The 20,039-nt window shown below is 44.4% G+C and overlaps 1 protein-coding gene across 2 annotated transcripts in view; it reads right to left on the bottom strand.

Moving 5' to 3' along the window:
- Positions 1-2,348: 2,348 nt before the first annotated feature.
- Positions 2,349-20,039, bottom strand: part of ENTPD5 (ectonucleoside triphosphate diphosphohydrolase 5 (inactive)) — a 32,304-nt gene continuing 14,613 nt past the window's right edge. The window contains exons 7-15 of one of the 2 annotated variants that reach the window (XM_034768560.1): positions 18,293-18,328; positions 17,469-17,557; positions 15,284-15,363; positions 12,665-12,726; positions 12,144-12,242; positions 9,217-9,357; positions 8,611-8,667; positions 5,058-5,173; positions 2,349-2,573 (exon numbers count right to left, since the gene is read on the bottom strand). In XM_034768560.1, coding sequence (XP_034624451.1) covers positions 2,487-2,573; positions 5,058-5,173; positions 8,611-8,667; positions 9,217-9,357; positions 12,144-12,242; positions 12,665-12,726; positions 15,284-15,363; positions 17,469-17,557; positions 18,293-18,328 — 767 coding nt within the window. In that variant the 3' untranslated portion in view covers positions 2,349-2,486. Of the gene's footprint in view, positions 2,574-5,057; positions 5,174-8,610; positions 8,668-9,216; positions 9,358-12,143; positions 12,246-12,664; positions 12,727-15,283; positions 15,364-17,468; positions 17,558-18,292; positions 18,329-20,039 lie in introns of both variants that reach the window. The other variant, XM_034768559.1, reaches the window with a different exon arrangement.

Here is a 20,039-nt window from a genome sequence, read left to right as displayed (position 1 = left end):
GTATGTATACATGAGCAGGGGAAATCACCTCTAGCTCACAATACAGACATAGCCCTAAGCTCTACAGTCACTTCTGTTAGAATCAATGTCCTCTATCTAGGCACTTTCTCCTCTCCAGCAACGATGCAGATCAGGACCCTTCTCTTACAAGGCTACTTTGTGCTTATTAATAAATAATCTCATTGCACTAGGGTAGGTATGGGGATTTGAAGAAGCAGATGAAGTCCCCAACTCACCTCTGGGATAATTCAGATGAAAATTTAGGATTCTATCCTGCAGTTTTTGTGCAAGTTGAGAATTTTGTGCAAGGACTGCACAATTGGGCCCTTGATCAACAGCAGCAATGCTTCAGTTTACAAACTGTACAACTAAAAGATGAAGGCCCTGAGCCTGCCAGACTTAATGCAACTTTGGTACAGAGAAAGCAGATGCTCCCAACAGAGTCTGTAGTGCCTGAACTTGATACTAAGAACACAAAGAAAACTTATTCTGAACTGTACTTGTGCTATTCTCTGGTCTACCTCCCTCCCCCAAACACGCTCAGGCCTTTCTCCAAGTTCTCCCAAGGGCTTGAACAGATGGAGATGGTGGTAGGTCTTCTGTTGCCCTTGTCCCACTCCCTCCCCTTGCCTTCCAGCTCTAGATGCAGCTGGCTTCATTCCTGCTGCCAAGGTCAGATCTAGAACTAGCAGCAGGCTACATGTCACAGCGAGGGCTCAGATTAATGGGTGGCTAAAATAGCTAGTTCTCAGATGTCATCTAGCCGTGCTATTGGTCACTTCATCCAATCGTGTAGTCAGTGAAAATTGCAAGACAGAAAAAGTTTGCTAAAAGCAAGGTTTATAAGTAGCAGATGACTGCACTTCCCTAATAATGTGTGCATAGGCAGCATTGCCATGACCTCTAGCAAATAATACAGAACAGTCATTTCTGCATGAGGATGGGGTGGTGAAGGCTTCTTATACAGGGAATGTAACACAGGCCAGTTTTGAGGTATTTTACACTAGAGGGACTGGCCTGTTTTACTGGGAAGTTGCAGGGGAATTTCTCAGGTCATTATGGGAGCTTTGCCTCACCTCAGCTGGAAGAGAAGGGGCAGGCAGTTTAGCATGAGAGGGAAAAGACTGCCCCCAACAGGCTGTGCTGAAGAAGCAAGCTGGCACTGTGGGCCATCTCATGAGAGCACTTTTTGCTTCCAAATGTAAACCTCACTTTTGCTTCCACATAACCATTCAGGCTACGAGATTAAAATTGCCACTTCTGACACATACCATTGGACAACCAAGTACTGTCATGCCAGAGTGTCTGGGTTGGGGGAGGGGAGGAAATACTGAGAAGCTACAACCCCTTCCTTGAGTGCCCTGTTTCTACAGACCAACTGTATAAGATATTAAAAAAGACACATTCTCTACCCCCGTGCAGTGACTTGCCAGGAGTCTTGTACTAAGAGTATGGCTGTATAAAATAGAGGTTGTAGGGGCCAGCCACACACTCCCCTCCCCCCCAGTAGCTTAGATTTGTGTGTTATGGGCCCAACCCTGCACCATTATTATTATAGTTCCTGCTCTCATTGACTTAGAGTTCAGTGGGTTAAAACACAAACCCTAAAGGGGGAAATGAAGGATCTGTCTGATTCTAAATTTGACCAGGAACCAAGTTACTTCCACTCCCATTTTCCTCTCCCTTTCACCTCAAGTAAGTGAAAAACTCTGTTCTTGTCTCACCATAGCTCCTTAACCAGCATTCTCTACCCAGAGAATTGATTTTTGGTTCCATGCTGGTTCTACCTTACTCAATACTGCTTAGCATGAGACTGGTCAGAGGGGGAGAACAGGGAGGGAAGAGGCCCAGGCTTCCAAACCAAGACAGCCAACATAACCCCTTCTTGCCTTCTGCTAAAACCCTTCCCTCATCCCTGCCCAAGAAACACTTGCTTTGGAACTGGCCAATCCTGAAAGGGTAAAAGCCCTCAGTATTAAGCAGGCTAAGGGCTAACACATTGAAAACTGAGGTTTACAACACGTTGGGGATTTCACTCTGCATTGAATGCATGTGTTATGTTTGAATATTTATATTTTTTAAAATTCTCAGGGCCAAACTTCAGTTCTACATATAAAAGTTATCAAGCATCAGCCACAAAAGGTCTGCAGTTTGCCGGTGCATGACAAGCACTCTGAACTGCTGGTAACACGGGGCATCTATGAATCCATTCACTGAACCGGTGTCTAGGCTGCTTATAAGTATAATCAGCTTCTTTGGCTTTCTGGAGGCAGATTTTGTATCAAAGACTGCAATTAAGTTATTTAGAAACCATACTAGGGCTGCTCTCATTGCAGCTGGGAACTGCCTAGTCCTTGAGGAATTGATTCCATGGCTTCGATCCATGTTTTGCTGAAGGACTGACTCCTGCTGAGCTATGCAGTTAGAAATTTGAACTTGCCCTCTCTTCCTTCTGGAAAGGCCAATGTTCTGCAGGGGGTGCTGGCTCAGTGGGAGAGGCCCAGAGACTGCAGCAGGTGAAAGGTGGCACCCAAGGCCCAGCTTGTCTCTATGTTGTTCACTTTCTTTGTTAACTATGAAGAAACAAAAAGAAATCAGTCAGTTGCAGCATTTCTCCCAGACCTATACAGCTGCCACCATAGACAAAGAGCGAGCGCTGATGGATAGATGCACAGAATGGCAACAACCTGAAAGAGCTTCACTCGGTACTCTGCAAAGGAAAACACAATGGATATTGCCTGGAGGCAGCAACCTGAACTGCTAGTGTCCACGAACATCTGTTATGGAATCAGATGGATTTTAAAAGAAATACTAACAGTCTCTCTCCTTTGAGTCCAGTTGCAACAACTTGACATGGGGATAGGGGACTGCTTGGGCAGCATAGATTCCTGCTTTCTATTAGGTGTTGTACTCATCTGTAGCCCACTGTACAATCCGGACCAGTATCCTTTTCAGTTCTTTAACTTTGTCTCCCTCTGCACTTCCCAAAGCCACTCCTCACTGTCCTGCCCTCTCCTTGCTAGCCCCTACTGGTCCCTGGCCTGACAATCATACTGAAGACAAGAAATAAGTGATTTTGGGGAAAAGAGTAAATACACTGAGGAAGCAAAGTGAACAGTCTCAGCCTGCTCTCCACTGTAAGAAATCCTCCCCAACCTCAGACTGCCTCCCCCCAGACCTGCCTAAAATCCTCCCATAGCAACAAGTTGCTAAGTGTTCTCCACCTGCCATCTAGCCAGCTACAAGAGGGGGGAAGAGCTAAGCAGAGATTGGCTCTGTGAAGAATAATAAAGCCCACAGAACCTCCCTCCACAGACAGAACTTGGGCCACAGAGAAAAAAATGGGATAAACACAGGAATTCTTATATTTTCTTATTTCCTGTTTCATAATCGGTAAAAACAATAGTGACCCCTGAACTGGACTTTTCTAAGGAGCTGGATTAACCTTCATCGTGCTTAGGTTCAAGAGATTATACACATGGAAACTACACATCATGAGGCGGGCTGGGGTCATATGTCCTAGATGGATGGAGGAACCAAGTGCTTCGTGGGGAGGGAAGATGGTGGGGAAGAGGTTGGGTGGAAGGGAGTTAGCAGCTGGTGAGAATGTATACCTGCTGCTGCCAAATTTCTCTTCCGCTTCTGCTGCTGTCCAACACTATCTCGCCCCAAGCCTTTAATTTCCTTCCATATCAAATCCAATCTTGTTTCAGTCAAGGCTCTGCCCACATCTTATCTCCTGCTTCTCTCTCACATCCACTCGGTGTGCACATCTACTTCCCTTCTCACCCTCTGAATCCTTTTTCCACAAATAACTCTGTGCCTTCTCCCATGCTGCTCCCTCTTCTAGGAACAGCCTCCTTGATCCTGTTCCCCATGCACCCTCCCTTCCTCCTCTTTCACATCCCCCTCCAGCCACCTTTTCTTACATTTCTTCCACCTGAACCCTCCTTCCTACACCAACCTAAATAAAAACATGTCCACTATGAAACAAGCAGCCTCATCACTTTATTAGAGGTAAATTTTATTCTTACTTGCTTATTGTCCTCTCTCCAGCAAGACCTGTCTGATCATCTGTACTGGAAAGGTTTGGGGGGGCAGCAATTATTCTTTGTGCGCGCGCTCTCTCTCTCTCTCTCTCACACACACACACACACACACACACACACACACATGCTGAGAACTGGAAGGAAGGGAGTTGGGAACAGTTTGAATGCAAACGTGGCCAGAAAGAGAGGGAAGTAGCTGTTCAAAAATAAGAAAGTCAGCTAGGCCTGCATGTCCAGTTTAGATGGTGGAAGAAAGGTCAGGAGGTGCTCGGCAAATGGGCATTTGTTCTGGAAGTTTGTAGGGTGGTAGAAGAGGGCTGGGAAAGTGCAAGGTGTATTGTGCTACTTAGGAGGGAAGAGCAGCTGCCAACAAGTGTCTCAGTGCAAATGACTAAGGACATGTAAAAGGCAGGCACACCCACAGAAACTTAAGGGTCCAGAGCAGAGAAAAGCCAAGAGCCTTTGGCTCATATGTACATTAGATACATTCCCTTCCCTATGTGACTAGCAGCACCCAAGATAATTCAAAGTGGGAGAATTTCTCAAATCTATTTTTATTTTCACCACTGATGCTGTTGAGTCCTCAGAGCTTCCATATTGGGGTTGCACACACTGCAGAGGAAAGTTTTTGTTCATATCTATTTATACTGAATAAGTTTTTTAAAAATCAGGAAATTAGTTCTAATTTTAGGTTTTGAAAGCTTCTTGTATTATTATTATTTTAAACAAAATCTAAATGTTGTGTCAAGTTTGAGTTGAGAAGATCACCAGGAAATGACAAACTTCTGGAAGTCTCTAGTGCTTAATTCTAGGTCACCATAACCAACAGGCCAGTGGCTATATTCAATCCCTTGCCAAAGCAGTGAATCTATGAAATGCATTCTGTCTCATCCCACCACTGTGTACATAGAAGGAAGAGGTAAGACTCCATGAGCCAGAAGGTTAATGCATCTTCTTCATTCAAAATACAGGAAAGCCAGTACTAGGTCCTTGCAATGCTTCTCTCACCTGTAAGAGTGTGTTATCCCCAAATCCAAAGCCTTCTTTTAGTAAGGCAGTGATGTAACTGAGATCCATACAGAGGAAAGGGCTGGCGGAGGTGTACCTGTCCATGTTATCACACACTAGAGGGAAGAGAGAGAAAAAGGGCTCAGAAGGGTATTCATTAGTAGAACACTTGACTAAACAGCACATATAATCAGAATCTATGGCACAGGTGCTGAGCACAAGCCCTTTGCTTCCAAGTGCAGGGAATCAGAGTCTACACAGCTGTTCTTTAAAGCCAGGGATTAGCACATTAGTATTTTATGTTCAAGGTACTTCTCCTGTTTCCTTTGGACACCATTATGAACACCTCTTAACACAGCAAGATCATTCACACAGCTCTAGTGAAGGCTGAGTCAGCTTTTGATGAACGTTAAAGCTAGAAGTGAGCTCTTAGGTTACCTACTTTTTCATCAAAGGACACACTATCCCAAATCCTTCCTTGTCTAGTCGTCTCACCTGGAATCCCCCCAATGACTTAGATTCCACCATCTCCCTTGACAGCTCATTTCTTAACTCAATTTTTCCCTTGTGATTTTAGGTGGTTACTAAGTGCTAGCCCACACTGAGGCCTCGAGATTGAGCCTTCCACCCTTTCCTTTTAGCTAATTCCTCACAGGTCCAATAGCTGGGAGAAAGTTACGCTGCATCTGTAATGGGCGCATTCACTTCTCTTAGCTGTAAGGATATTACAGACCACCAGCCAGGCCCACAAGTTATATATGAACCTAGGCAAACAGACAAGCACTGCTTGCTGTAGCAGAAAAATAACCGCTGCTAACTCAGAGTTCAAATCCAAGGAACAGCCTTTTTTCAGCCTAGGTACAGAATGCCACACCCCAGTGATCAGCTAGGATGTAACAGGCCAATATGTTGCCTGCATGTACACAAACAAAGGCCACAGCTTAAGTCTTAGTACACTCTTTTTATACCCAAGGGGACTCCCTACTTTTATCAATACCCCCGCTTGTGATTCATTATATAATAATTAATATTTATGACCAAATATGAAATTCCGCATTATACATTAGACTATAGAACGTTTATCTATTTATTAACAGTAACAAACCTACTAATCTTATTATTTGACAGGGATTTTCCTTGTTTACTCTGATTGTGTTTGGCAGGTCACAATGCTTGCTGTCTTCTTTGTCTTGTAGCCAAATCAGGGACATTCAAGGGCATTCCACAAAACTGAACAACAGGATATTTAGTAAGTTAGAAAGGCTTTGTTTCCACTCCTTCCCAAAAGGGTTATTCAAAGGTCTTATTGATCACACCAAACTAGGCCAACAATTATATTGCTTATATATTGCTAGCCAATGTATGTTCCATTAAATATACTTAGGCCCTTACCATCTTACAAGCAGTAAGTTCACCGCATCTCTTTCACTTCCTTACATTGGCCTCTTTATATACGTCTCATTTCCACCTTATAAGCACCTTGGGGTGCTTATAAATCACCATAAAATTCATAAAAATGCTCTTTGGACTGAAACTTGGTCACAAGGTCAGAGCCCATGACTTTCCTTTTTAAAAAAAACAAATTCATAATAAATGCTCAGGTTGTTTTTGATACAAGTTGTGAAAGTTTTCCACCCGTACGGATGGGTACAACTCAGAAACGACATAGTCACAACTGAAGACTTGCCATCCCTCCCTCCATATGGTGGACTTGGATATTTTAGGGTTAAAAGGTCACAAGGTGGACAGAAAGGCCACTTAACCACACAGCTGTAGTTCAAGCTGAGTTCCTGTATGGATGTAGGCTCTGGGTCAGTATGCAAGTTTGGAACCTTCTAACCAGCAGAGCCTGTTGGGGCTATAGCCTCCTCAACACCACGTACAAGCCCCAGGATATAAAAGGGGTTATATGTGGCCCCTACTACCACTTAAGTTCTTCTGCTAAATCAAGATTCTATGGCAAAGACAAAGAAGACTGGGAAGTGTGAATCCCATACAGGCCAACGTCTCACAGAGCTACTGTTCCGGGTAAATAACTGTTCTTCCTCCTCTCAAGCAAGAATTGACTGTGTGGTCCATCACTACAGGGAATTGAGATGTAGTCGCAGCCTCACAGACGTGAGCAAGAGAAGCATTAATTAAATAAAGACTCTAGGATTGTTCTTGTGGAGCATCAGATCTAGAAGCCAAATAAACAGAGTAATGCTGCATAGAGCACTGACCAGAACTCCAAGACACAGCTTTACATATCTCTGTGATGGCAAATGTCAGAGACATGCAATCAAAATATTAGACCTATATTAATATGGTTTAAAATCCTGATGCAGTCACATCCTCAAGGCCATAACATGTTTGCATACACATTCTAATCTATTTAGATAAATCCAAGTGTCAAACAGCCTGCCCTCAGGTTTATCCGAACAGGGTACAAACAGTCTAGGAATTTTACATATGAAATTACTGTTTGATCCAATTCCCAATTGAAGTCATTTAGTTGACTTCAGTGAGTGATGGATCAGGTCCTTACTCGTGTCTCAAGAGCTCAAGGTTCTCTGAACATCTATGGTTACATTTTCAAAATCTTGAAAGTGACTTAGGAGCTTAAGACCATTTTCAAAAGCACCTAAGTCACTCAGGAGCTTAAGTTTAATTGAAAATAAAATGACCTAGGCTCTTAATTCACTTGGGGGTTGAAATTTTTACCCCAAACCATGTAATTTAGCCTCTCGGTCACAAATGTGATTTGGGGAGGATTATGGATAATTAATAGATGGATTAAAGTGGCAATCAGAGCCCATTTTAGTTAAAAATTCTGTGTGTGGGCACAGAAACACCTTATTCTTACGGAATAGCATACATGGGGGTGATCAGCCAGCAGGTCTTGGATCTCATTCTTTGGGCTAATGTTGCTATCAGGAACACCATATTCAGTGATGGATAGAGCAATGAACAATGTGACAACTCAAACTGCACTGCCATTAGCTTTGTAAACACCAAGTTCAAGTCTCAAGATGGTGATTCATAAATAGATGAAAACACATGAATCAGGCCCTTCAAATATTTTTTCATAATAGGATGTGAAAACTAGATGATCGACTCATGGGAGGGTAAAAAGCAGAAGTGGCTACCAGGTAAACTTTAACAGAATTCAAAGAGAGTCCAGGTTGTTTGAGATATAACGAGTTCAAAAGCGATGGGATGCTGGACTAACAAGGGTCAGCACTCTGCTAAGCTCAGACATGAAGTCCAGAAATCCTTCTTGATTTTAGTACAGCAGATCCACTTCCTGCCACAATGATCCTTATGAATGAAACACACTCCCTGAACTGTAAGGCCAGTATGCTTTCCATCTTCAAATTCCTCTATTACAAGAAATGAGGAAACTAATAAAGGATACATGACAGGGCAGCAAGGGATAGATGGAGGGAACAATTGGGCATAGCTGATTTGTATTTCTTTTTAAAATTAGTCCCATGTTCTGTACGGTGTATAATTATTGCACATATTGCCATTGTCTCCCTTTCCCATAGCTCTCATGTTTCACAGTATTTACCTTCTTTAGCTTTCCGTTCAAAATCTCTCACTTCTAGAACTCCTCCCTTTTCATAATCTGAAAAGTAAGACATGAGAAAGCACCATCACAGGTCTGAGAAATTTTTTTTTCTTTTTTTTTTAAACAAAAGCTTAGATTCTGGAGCATAACTCTGAGGCAAAGGGTAGATTCTGCAGCACAGAATACACAGAGCTGCAGAGGGTAGAACACAAGAAAGTGAAAGTCATTATCTACTGAATGCTGTATGCAGTGTAGTTGTAGACGTGTCAGTCTCAGGATATTAGAGAGACAAGGTGGGTGAGGCAATATCTTTTAGTGGACCAACTTCTGTTGGAGACTGAGAGAAGCTTTCGAGCTACACAGAGATGCTCTTCAGGTCTTGGAAAGGTACTCCAAGACAAACTGTGTTGGGGGACTTAGCTCCATGTTTGTTCCTTGGGTGCGTTTCTTCCTATCCTCCATCAAAGCCACACAGGCGGCCCATCTTCCCCACACCCTGTTATTCCCACCCCTTATGCTAAGTAACCTCATTGCCTCAGTTTCCCTCTCCTAGTTAATGAGCATGCACATCATCACACAAGAGCTCTCTATCACAAGCTGATTTACCTATCAGGTCGGTATCAACAGCTCGATCATAATAATAGGAGAAGGCATAGAAGGAGCGTCTGCGAATCTCATCTGGCTGGTGCAATTTCCCTTGTACGACCTTCACCACTTCTGAATAGCAAGGCTCAAATCCTGTTTCCCCTGCCAGGGCAAACACACACAAAAATGAACCCACAAAGACAGATCAGGAGATAGAGGAACCAGTGACAATTGAAGGGAAAGCAAAAGAGAAAGAGTCCAAAGGAGAAATAAGAAAGGGAGAGAAACTCAGCGAAGGGTGAGAGGGAATGAGAGAGTGTGAAAGGGAGAAGTTTAGACATCCAAACCCAAGAGGAAGTTCTCTTCCATAATATCTCAGCAACTCTCCTCCTTAGTACACTACATATACTTAGTTTCAGAAAGCTTTTCACAAGGTCCCTCACCAAAGGCTCTTAAGTAAAATAAACTGTATTGGGATAAGAGGGAAGGTCCTCTCATGGATCAGGTAATGGTTAAGATAGGAAACAGGGTAGGAATAAATGGTCAGTTTTCAGGAGAGAGAGAGAGAGAGAGAAAAATAGTGGTGTCCCCCAGGGGTCTGTACTGCGACCAGTAATATTCAATATACTCATAAAAGATTTGGGAAAAGGGATAAACAGTGAGGTGGCAAAATTTGCAGACAATACAAAATTACTCAAGATAGTTTAGTTCAAAGCAGACTGCGAAGAATTACAAATGGGTCTCACAAAACTGGGTGACTGGGTAACAATATGGCAGATGAAATTCAGTGTTGATAAATGCAAAGTAATGCACAATGGAAAACATAATCCCAACTATACATACAAAACGATGGGGTCTAAATTAGCCGTTAGCACTCAAGAGAGAGAGAGAGAGAGAGAGAGAGAGAGAGAGAGAGAGAGAACGTGGAGTCATTGTGGATACTTCTCTGAAAACATCCACTCAGTGTGCAGTGGCATTAAAAAGGGATAGATAACAAGACAGAAAATATCATAATGCTTTTATATAAATCCATGATCGCCCACATCTTGAATACTGTGTGCAGATCTGGTTGCCCCATCTCAAAAAAGATATACTGGAATTGGAAAAAGGTATAGAGAAGGGCAGCAAAAATTATTAGGGGCATGGAACAGCTTCCATATGAGGAGAAATTAAAAAGACTGGGACTGTTCATCTTAGAAAAGAGATGACTAAAGGGGTGGATATGATAGAGGTCTACAAAATCTTGACTGCTGTGGAGAAAATGAATAGGAAAGTGTTATTTATTCCTTCACGTAACACAGGAACTAGGGGTCACCAAATTAAATTAATAGGCAGCAGGTTTAAAACAAACCAAAGGAAGTATTTCTTCACACAATGCTCGGTCAACCTGTGGAACTCTTTGCCAGGGGATGTTGTGAAGGCCAAAACTATAACAGGGTTCAAAAAAGAACTAGATGAGTTCATGTAGGATAGGTCCATCAATGGCTATTAGCCAGGATAGGAAGGGCTGCAACACCATGCTCTGAGTGATCTTAGCTGTTTGCCAGAAGCTGGGAATGAGCGACAGAGGATGGATGGATCACTTGATGATTGCCTGTTCTGTTCATTCTCTCTGAAGCACCTGGCACTGGCCACTATTGGAAGATAGGATACTGAGCTATATGGACCATTGGTCTGGCCCAGTATGGCGATTCTTATGTTCTTTCTCTACTCCAGCATCATACTTGGACTCTGCCAGGACCCAGGCCCAATTGTGTCACCTGGCTGAGTCCACTATTCACATCATATGTGTTTTTGCTGAACTGCGTATGAATCCTTCAGAGACTAGGCATTGTGATCCACTATAATTCCCAGATCCTTTTTCTGCAGGACCACTGCCTAACCAGGTATTCCCCATTTTGTAATTGTGCATTTGATTTTTCCTTACTAAGTTTGTACTTTGCACTTGTCTTTATTGAATTTCATCTTGTTGATTTCAGACCAATTCTCCAATTTATCAAGGTTCTTTTGAATTGTAATCCTGTCCTCCAAAGTGCTTGCAACCCCTCCCAGTTTGGTGTCATCCTCAAATTTTATAAGCAGACTCTCCACTCTATTATCCAAGTCACTAATGAAAATACTGAATAGTATCCATCCCAGAACACAACCATGCGGGACCCCATTAGATACATCCTCCCAATTTGATGATCCATCAATAATGATTTTGACAACAGATTTTCAAGCAGTCATGCACCCACTTTATAGTACTTTCATCTAGACCACATTTCCCTAGTTTGCTTATGATCATCTCACGTGTGATGGTGTAAAAAGCTTTACTAAAATAAATCACATCTACTGCCCAATGCATAATGGGGACGCCAGTTACCCTGTCAAAGAAGACTATTAGATTGATTTAGCACAATTGGTTCTTGACAAATCCATGTTGGCTATTACTTATCACTCTATTATCTAGGTGCTTATCAATTAATTTAATTATTTCTTCCTAGTATCTTTCCAGGTACTGATGTTAGGGTGACAGGTCTCTAATTCCCTAGGTCCTTTTTGTTCCCTTTTCAAAAACAGGTACAATGTTTGCCCTTCTCCAGCCTTCTGAGACCTCACCCATCCCATGAGCTCTCAAAATTAATCACTAATTTTACCTCAGTGGGACGAGTAGATCCAAAACTGCCTACCAGAGATCTACAGAATTTTGCAGTGAGAAATGGCAACTTCTACAGGCCCTGAGCCTGATCACTTCAGATTTTTCCTGTGCTGTATCAAGGGATTTCCATGTCAAGGGACTTGTGACTGGCTCTGTGACCATATCCCTGAGCACTGACCGACATCCTCATAAAGAACAGGGTCACAAAAAGGGTGTTGACCAAAAACACCCTCTTCCTAGGGTCTGAGGCTTATCCCACAAAAGGAAGGTACCCAACTCTGCCAGAAACAAAGCCTCCTTAATATACCTTCTCTGTTGCCACCATATTGATATCTCACTCCCCCGAAGTGCCACTCTGCCTCCAGTCGCTTCGGTAAACAAGAACTTCGGAACATTTGTCCATCCACTGCTGCAAGGAAGCCAGAGGAAAGTCAGAAAGAGCTGCGACCTCCCAATGCCACTCTCCCCGGCAACCAATCAATACTCCAGAGGAAGGAGAGAAAAACCCCAAGGTGCCTTATAGTTTGTCCATGGGGAAATTAAGATTTGGTTAAAAAGTTAAATGCTGCATAAACTGATTCTGAATTGGGGAATAGCCTGAACTCTGGAATACGCTCCCTCCTTGGTCCTGCAAGCCGCAGCACAGCTTGGCTTCTCACCTGTTAGTGGGAAATAAATATTATTCTCACTTTCTAGGCAGATCACTGCCAGGGAAATGGAGAAAAGGGTAAGATACAGGATGGGAGACATGGGAAAGGGGCAGCTGGCACAAGATTAACTTCACTCACCTCTTTAAGTATCTAACATGGCTATTTCAACTGACTGTACCTTTCATTTCCAGGGCTCCAAGTGTTGCTAGTCTGGCAGCTTTCAGTCCAAAGCCCAAATAGCTGCAAAAAAACACCAAACAAAATATTGCAGTTTTGCCCTGGCTCATCTGACATGCCCAGACACAGCCAGACCTAACTCTATGGCATGCACAAACCAGATTCCCTTTCTGTGCCTCCTACCCTATATCCCCCTTTACATCTTAGATGGAATTCTTTTCCTGGCAGAGGGAAACTAAGTGCCAACGGACTAATGCAAAAACAAGGTGTTACAAAGCACAAACATGGGGTACAAATCTAGAACTAGGCAGAAAGTGGGTAGAGAAGAATAGGAAGCTTTTGGGCAACTCAAAAAATCTGGTGTGAATTTCTGAGATTTAAAATAAAAAGCATCAGAAAGAAGACAGGGACTTGCTGCACCAGAAGAACGGAGTAAAAAGGAGCATTAACACCTGTATATCTCTACAAACAAATGCAATGAGAAGGGGAAATAAGCAAGATGACCCAAAAGTCATACACAGTGATGGAGATGATGATCTAACAGAAATTGGGCAACATTATCTATGATGCCCACAAGACACGATGTGATGAGCAAGAGGGCAGTGGAGAAATACTTTGGGTAAAGATACAAGGAATGTAAAACAATAGGAAAAATGACCACAGGCAACTGATACAGGCAAGAGAGAAAGAGACTCCAGGACCAATTCTTGGGGCACTTGACACCACAGAATATCACAGAACTCATTACATCTGCTAAGACGACTAACCAAGTTTCTAATTGTGATAATGGTCTCTTGTACACTAGGACTGGACTGAAATCACTAACTAGTCACACTTGGCTGAGTTTTAAATTAACTATAAATTACTCCAGAAAACTGATTGGGCATCACCTTTGAAAGCTCAATAAACACCCCTGCTCAATGGCAACAGTGGGCAAAAAAAGCAAACAAACTGCTTGGATACACAAGGTATAGGTTAGAAAATAATTATTAAATTAATCTAATGTTGTTACATCATTCATTGGTATGCCCTGACCTGGGCTCAGTTCGATTCACCCTATCTCAGAAAGGAAATAATTTCAGAAGTGGGTAACAAAAGTGCTAAGAGGCCTGGGCACACTTCTATGCAAAGGCGAGATCGAGAAGACTGGGCTGTTTAATTTTGAGAGGAGAGGAATAAGAGAGGGACATGATATTGTGTAGTGAGGAGCCATGGACCCCAGCTGCGACTGTAAGGGACCGGGGGGGGGGGGGGAAGGAAGCACCATTCACCTCCGGGTAGGCAAAGACAGACCAACCACACCTGCCCCACCGGAAGCAGAAGAGCGGGCCAGGGAACTTAAAAGGTGGGCCCTGCAGCTCAGTTGGAGGGGAGTTGGCGAAGGAGATAGATGTGTCCTGCCCACTGCTGAGCCCCACGCTTGAGGACGACCCCTGCAATGCCAAGGAACCAGAAGGACTGCTGGGTCGGCCAACTGACGGGAGGACAGAGGAGCTGCTTGGACTGCTGCTGGCTGTATAACCCCGGGAAGATGGAGGACACCATGAGACAGAACTACACTGCAATGGGGTCATAGGAAGTAGCCCAGTGACACCAGACAATAGTCTGGTTGCATGGCCAGAATACTGGTCAGTGTGTTTAAGTGGGATCCCCGCTGACCCAGTGGCACACATCTCCACTGCTGTCAGGGCCCGGGGCTAGGACCTGATAGAGAAAGGTGGGCCCCATCCCCCTACCCCTTGTGGCTGCCCCACCCCTGGGGTGGCCACTTACCACCTTAGGCCGAGAGGCTTGGGTCTGCCTGAGCCAGGAGGCCAGGCGAAAGACTGCCTATAGCTCTGCCCTACACTGAGGGCCAGACCCTCTTTAAAACTGCTTGTTGCTCTGACTTGCCTAAGGGCCAGAGCCTTATAGACTGCTTACTGCTCGCCCCTGCCCAGAGACTCATAGACTACTGGGGTCAGAGCCCTGAAAGCGCCAGTTCCCCCTTAAGCTTTGTTGGACAGCCACATGGTAGCAAGGGGGCCTGGCTCCCTCGCCAAAACTGACGGGGGGGGGGGGGGGGGATGACCATGGACCCTTACATACCGATACACAAAACATATAGCCTAAAGATGGTAAGTGAGGTGCTCCTATTTACCCTCATAATAACAGAATAAGAGGATGAAACTGATCACAGGACATTACTTTTACACAATGAGCTTCTCAGTGATTAATAAGCCAAGTCTTTCTGGAATTGGTGGCTTGGGATGTGAGAGGTCCTGTATCCCATTTCCAGTCCTTGGTTGTGTCATGATAGCTGAATCTACATTGTCCCCCTTTCCAAAGTGGCCCAAAGTGTTTAATTTAACCTCTCCATGTACCAGAGCTTCTCCTTTATCAAAATGATTACCCGTAAAACTTGTTCGAGGTACAAACTGTGATTTCCCCTTTCACTGATATTCATATTGGTTCTGCATCCTTCCAGGTTCAATTAATGTTATGGTTTTCAAGCAGATAATCTAGTCGGAAGATCAGGGCTCAACAACTCATTATGGAACAATATGGTACATCCTAGGCTGGATCTCAGGCTGTGAAAGGACTGATTTTCCAGTGGAAGTGGCAGCTTCTTGCTCCTCACCTGTGCGTGTAGAGCTTGTAAGTGCTATTGAACATTTCAAATGAGGTGACAAAATCCACAGGGGTTTGCTCCAAGGTTTCCTAAAAATTAAGTAAACAGTATATCTTTCAGTCCCTGTTACTTGATCAAAAACCCAAAAAATAAAAACACAAAACCTAGTGATAATATCATTGCTAATTTTCACATAGGCATTGAGATAATTTATTGTACTCATCCAATGTGGCTACATGGAGCTATCCATCCTCCATGACAAATAACTCATACTTTTGGTATTGTGGTAGCACCCATAATGCTTCACCTGTCCAGCCCTCAAAATCAGCATAGCCCATGCAGCCTTAATTCTGCCCATTGTGTGTGCACATTATTATGTGTAAGAGTCATTAAATTATATTACACAAACAAAATCTAAAATTAAAAGAACATTATCAAGGTTGCAAAGTCAAACACTCAAAAACTGAATGAGGCATGGGTTCTCTTGAAAAAATAATGTGATCATAAAATTAAATTAAAGATGCACAAGGGGTCTAAATTCTGGCATTTTTTTAGCACTTAACTTTGCAACCTTAATAATCTTCTTTCAGTGTTGTTTTTGTGTGTGTAATTTCTTTGCTCTTAAAAAAGCCAACAGGGAAAAATAAATCAGAAATTGAATCAAGTACCATCATACTGACACCCCCATGAGTCATCAGCAGGCTTGGAACCTGCAGATTCACTACAGAGACCCTCTGCCATTTGAGCTGATAGCATAAATAATGGCAATAGTATGTTGTCGTCCTCGATCCCTAGAGGAGGATGAGACACACACTTTGCCAGTGAGTTTCACAGGTATTTGCTGACCGTACAGAAATGGTCAAACTCAGGGATCTTGGGTTCCATTGCAGGCTTTGAAGGAATGTGTGCTCTAGTAGGCACTGACTCTTCTGCACATTCTTCCCACGTGTGATCCCACCTCCCCCAACCTGTCCCTGTCCCAGTGCTTTCTCTTCCCTAATAATCTGTCCCCTGTGCTCAAGGAGTGAAGATACACTAACAGGCTGGAAGAGAAGCACTTATAGTCCAGTATTGACACCACTCAGAATTCCATCTAACATGGAAGAAACATCCCTGGAAACTTTTTCCTTTTGTAACATACGAAGTCTAACCCATGTTAGCGAGGTTTCAGAGTAGCAGCCGTGTTAGTCTGTATCCGCAAAAAGAACAGGAGTACTTGTGGCACCTTAGAGACTAACCAATTTATTTGAGCATAAGCTTTCGTGGGCTACAGCCCACTTCATCGGATGCATAAGAGTGGAACATATATTGAGGAGATGTACACACACACACACACACCATGAAAAGGTGGGCGTTGTCCTACCAGCTCTGAGAGGCCAATTAAGTAAGAGGAAAAAACTTTTGAAGTGATAATCAAGATATCAAAATTGTCTGTACTGGGCTAAGAAGTGTGAGAATACTTACATGGAGATCCCCATGTAAGTATTCTCACACTTCTTATCAAAATTGTCTGTACTGGGCTATCTTGATTATCACTTCAAAAGTTTTTTCCTCTTACTTAATTGGCCTCTCAGAGCTGGTAGGACAACGCCCACCTTTTCATGGGGGGTGTGTGTGTGTCTGTGTCTGTGTCTGTGTGCATCTCCTCAATATATGTTCCACTCTTATGCATCCGATGAAGTGGGCTGTAGCCCACGAAAGCTTATGCTCAAATAAATTGGTTAGTCTCTAAGGTGCCACAAGTACTCCTGTTCCATTTTAGTGAGGCCTGTCCAGCCTGGGCCTAGACAACACAAGCTGCTTTTCTTTGGTTTATACCCATTTTTCTTTTCTCCTTAAACAGGATCTTTTGTTTACAAACACCTGTCATTTGAATTTCATTGTCAATATTAAAGGGAACAAAAGTAGACTGACCTTCACAGATGGCATGCAGGTGCCTGTGCTGAAAAAGTGAGTCCTCAGAGCATGTGGGTGCCTGGGCACCATTACCCATGGTTATGGCAACTCTAGCACACATGCAGTGGTTTGAGCATTGGCCTGCTAAACCCAGGGATGTGAGTTCAATCCTTGAGGGGGCCATTTAGGGATCTGGGGCAAAAATCTGTCTGGGGACTGGTCCTGCTTTGAGCAGGGGGTTGGACTAGAGGACCTCCTGAGGTCCCTTCCAACCCGGATATTCTATGATACTCCTCACCTCAGACCGTGGCAGGAACGTGATTTGGGTTGAGGCTCCTCCCAGGTCCAGTGTCCCAACTGTCTGCTGGTTCTGGCCATACAGCTGCCCTGAAGACAATATCATGCTCAGAATAGCCACTCAACTCAGAGACTGCCCATAAAGTCCTTACAGCCATCAATGCATCACAGACTCATATGGGGGCCGATTTGGCCTGAAGGGTCCATGGCCAGATGAAGATTAGCTTCACATAATGTGAAGCTAGTCTCCATAACATGCTGGGGTGGTGTCAGACAGAAACACAGGGACTGAAAGAATGACGCCCTTCCCCCAACTCATTACCATGGGGCTGGCAGACACAGGGCAGGGACTGAGGGCAGAGATGCGAGAACTTCCCTCCTGATTTCAACTTCAGTTCCATGGAGAGGAAGGGGGGGAAATCCCTACACAGGCAAAAATTGTATGTGGGTAAGATCTTCTCCCCCATCTCTAGCAGACTCTAGGAGAGAGAGAGCATACATTCCCCCAATCTGTAGCTGATTCTTGGTGAGGTACAGAAGGGGAAGGGTAAATGCTTCCAGCTCTTGCAAATTCTGAGAACTGATCTGGCCATTACCATTTTCCCTCAGCCAGGGCAGAGGCTCTTTCTTCTAGTTTCTCCTGTTTTCTTCCCCCCACCCCTACTGTCACAGTGGAGAGGAGAGGGAGGGTAAGCCAGGCAAGGTGGGGGAGGGGGGAGGGCGGAGGGGACAGGACGGGACAGACAGGGTAGCCAACTCCAAACTCCTTCCCTTCTATGGGAGGGACCCAGTTCAGGCCTAACAGTGAGTCAAGCAGTTAATTACCTGTCAGAAAGTTCACAGTGATCCAGGCTAAAACTCCTGCAAGGAGGAAAAAAAAAAGAGGAACTGAAACCGCTTCTACCTCCTGTGCCCTCACACAGCCTCATACAATGTGTGCTTTTCAGACAAACAAATAAGACAAGTTCCCTGCCCCAAACATCTTACAATCTAACTTACACGTATAACAAAATAACATGACATGTAAAATCAAAAGGAGAAGTGGGGGGAGGGCTTTTTGGCATCTGTACATCTAGAGCAGAGCCAAGACTTGGGCTCTGTATCACATCGATACACAAACGGTCACTGAGACAAGGTAGCATGTGTAAATTTGCCTTCAGTGTTAGTTGACTTTTGAGCATTTAAATTCCTAACCTTAAAACTGCGTACACATTCTTTGTATTTTAATTTTTTTGTATATACACTTAGATGTGAAAAACATGGATCTGCTTAGCGAGACCCAGTAAAATATGAACAATTCCTCTTCTCCTGGTCTAGCCACTGAGCTTGGTATTGGCACTGGGGAGCACTTGAGTGTACATCAGCTGTGGGATTCCAGCTGAAACAGATGCAGTTTGAGGAGAGAACTTAGAAAATAAAAACCTGTGAAGGTCATAGTAGGCTCTATTAGCACCCACTAGTCCTTCTCCTTGCGCATGCAGTACTGTTCCCTACAGCAGTGGTCTCCAAACTTTTTTGATCGCGCACCCCTATCAGTAAAAAAATTTTGAGCACGCACCCGATATATGTAATTTATTTATGTATAAATTATATACATGTACTAATATATTATGTACATTATAAAACATACAAAAAATAGAAATTAAAAAAGGATGAGATAAAGATGAAAAACAATATTAAAATACAATAAAAATTATTTTTTAATTTATTAACGGTACAAAAAACCTTTTTGCTCTCTCAAAAAAAATTAATATTTTTTAGTGAGAGCAATGTGATTGAATATGCTTCATTATTTCTGAAAATCTTGGTTTAACACTTTGTGATACAGTGATTCGAAGGGCTGGATTAGGGTTAGCGTGCGGAAGAGGGCTCAGAGTGGGGATGCAGGGTCTGGGAGGGAGTTAGGGTGCAGGAGGGCGTTCAGAGTGGGGGTGCGGGAGGAGGCTCAGGGCTGGGGCAGGCAGGAGGTGCAGAGCACTTACCTGGGGCAGCTCCTGTTTTGTGCAGGTGGCTCTGCGCAGCGCGGCACCGCCCCCATGGCCACAATTCTGGGAACTGCCCCCCTGCCCCCACAGGCAGGGCCACCCGGAACGCTGGGGCTTTAGGGGCCGCAGGGCCCTGGGCTAAGGGGGCCGTGGGGCCCTGGCCTGCAGCTCTAAAGCTGCTTTCGGAATGCGTCCCTGCGAGCACAGGCCAGAGGACTCAGGAGGAGCAGGGGCAGCCGCACAGCCAGCGGCTGGAGAGAAGCAACACTTTCCCCTTCAAAGCGCTGCTTCTCTCCAGCCAGCTTTGAAGAGGAAAGCGCAGCTTCTTTCTGGCTGCTGGCTGTACGGCTGCCCCTGCTCCTCCATGGGCCGGAGGACTCAGGGCTGCATTCCGAAAGGGGCCTTAGAGCTGCAGGCCAGGGCCCCGGGGCCCCCTTTGCCCAGGGCCCTGCAGCCCCTAAAGCACCTGCGTTCCAGGTGCCCCTGCCTGCAGGGGGGCAGCTCTCCCGCTTGCTTGTTCCCTCCCTCCTCCGGACGCCCCTCCCCCCCCCCCCCCCCCCCCCCCCCCCCTCCCCCCCCCCCCCCCC

Source organism: Trachemys scripta, chromosome 4 (assembly GCF_013100865.1).
Source record: "Trachemys scripta elegans isolate TJP31775 chromosome 4, CAS_Tse_1.0, whole genome shotgun sequence".
Lineage (NCBI taxonomy): Eukaryota > Metazoa > Chordata > Testudines > Emydidae > Trachemys > Trachemys scripta.
This window is presented reverse-complemented; position numbering and strand designations above follow the sequence as displayed.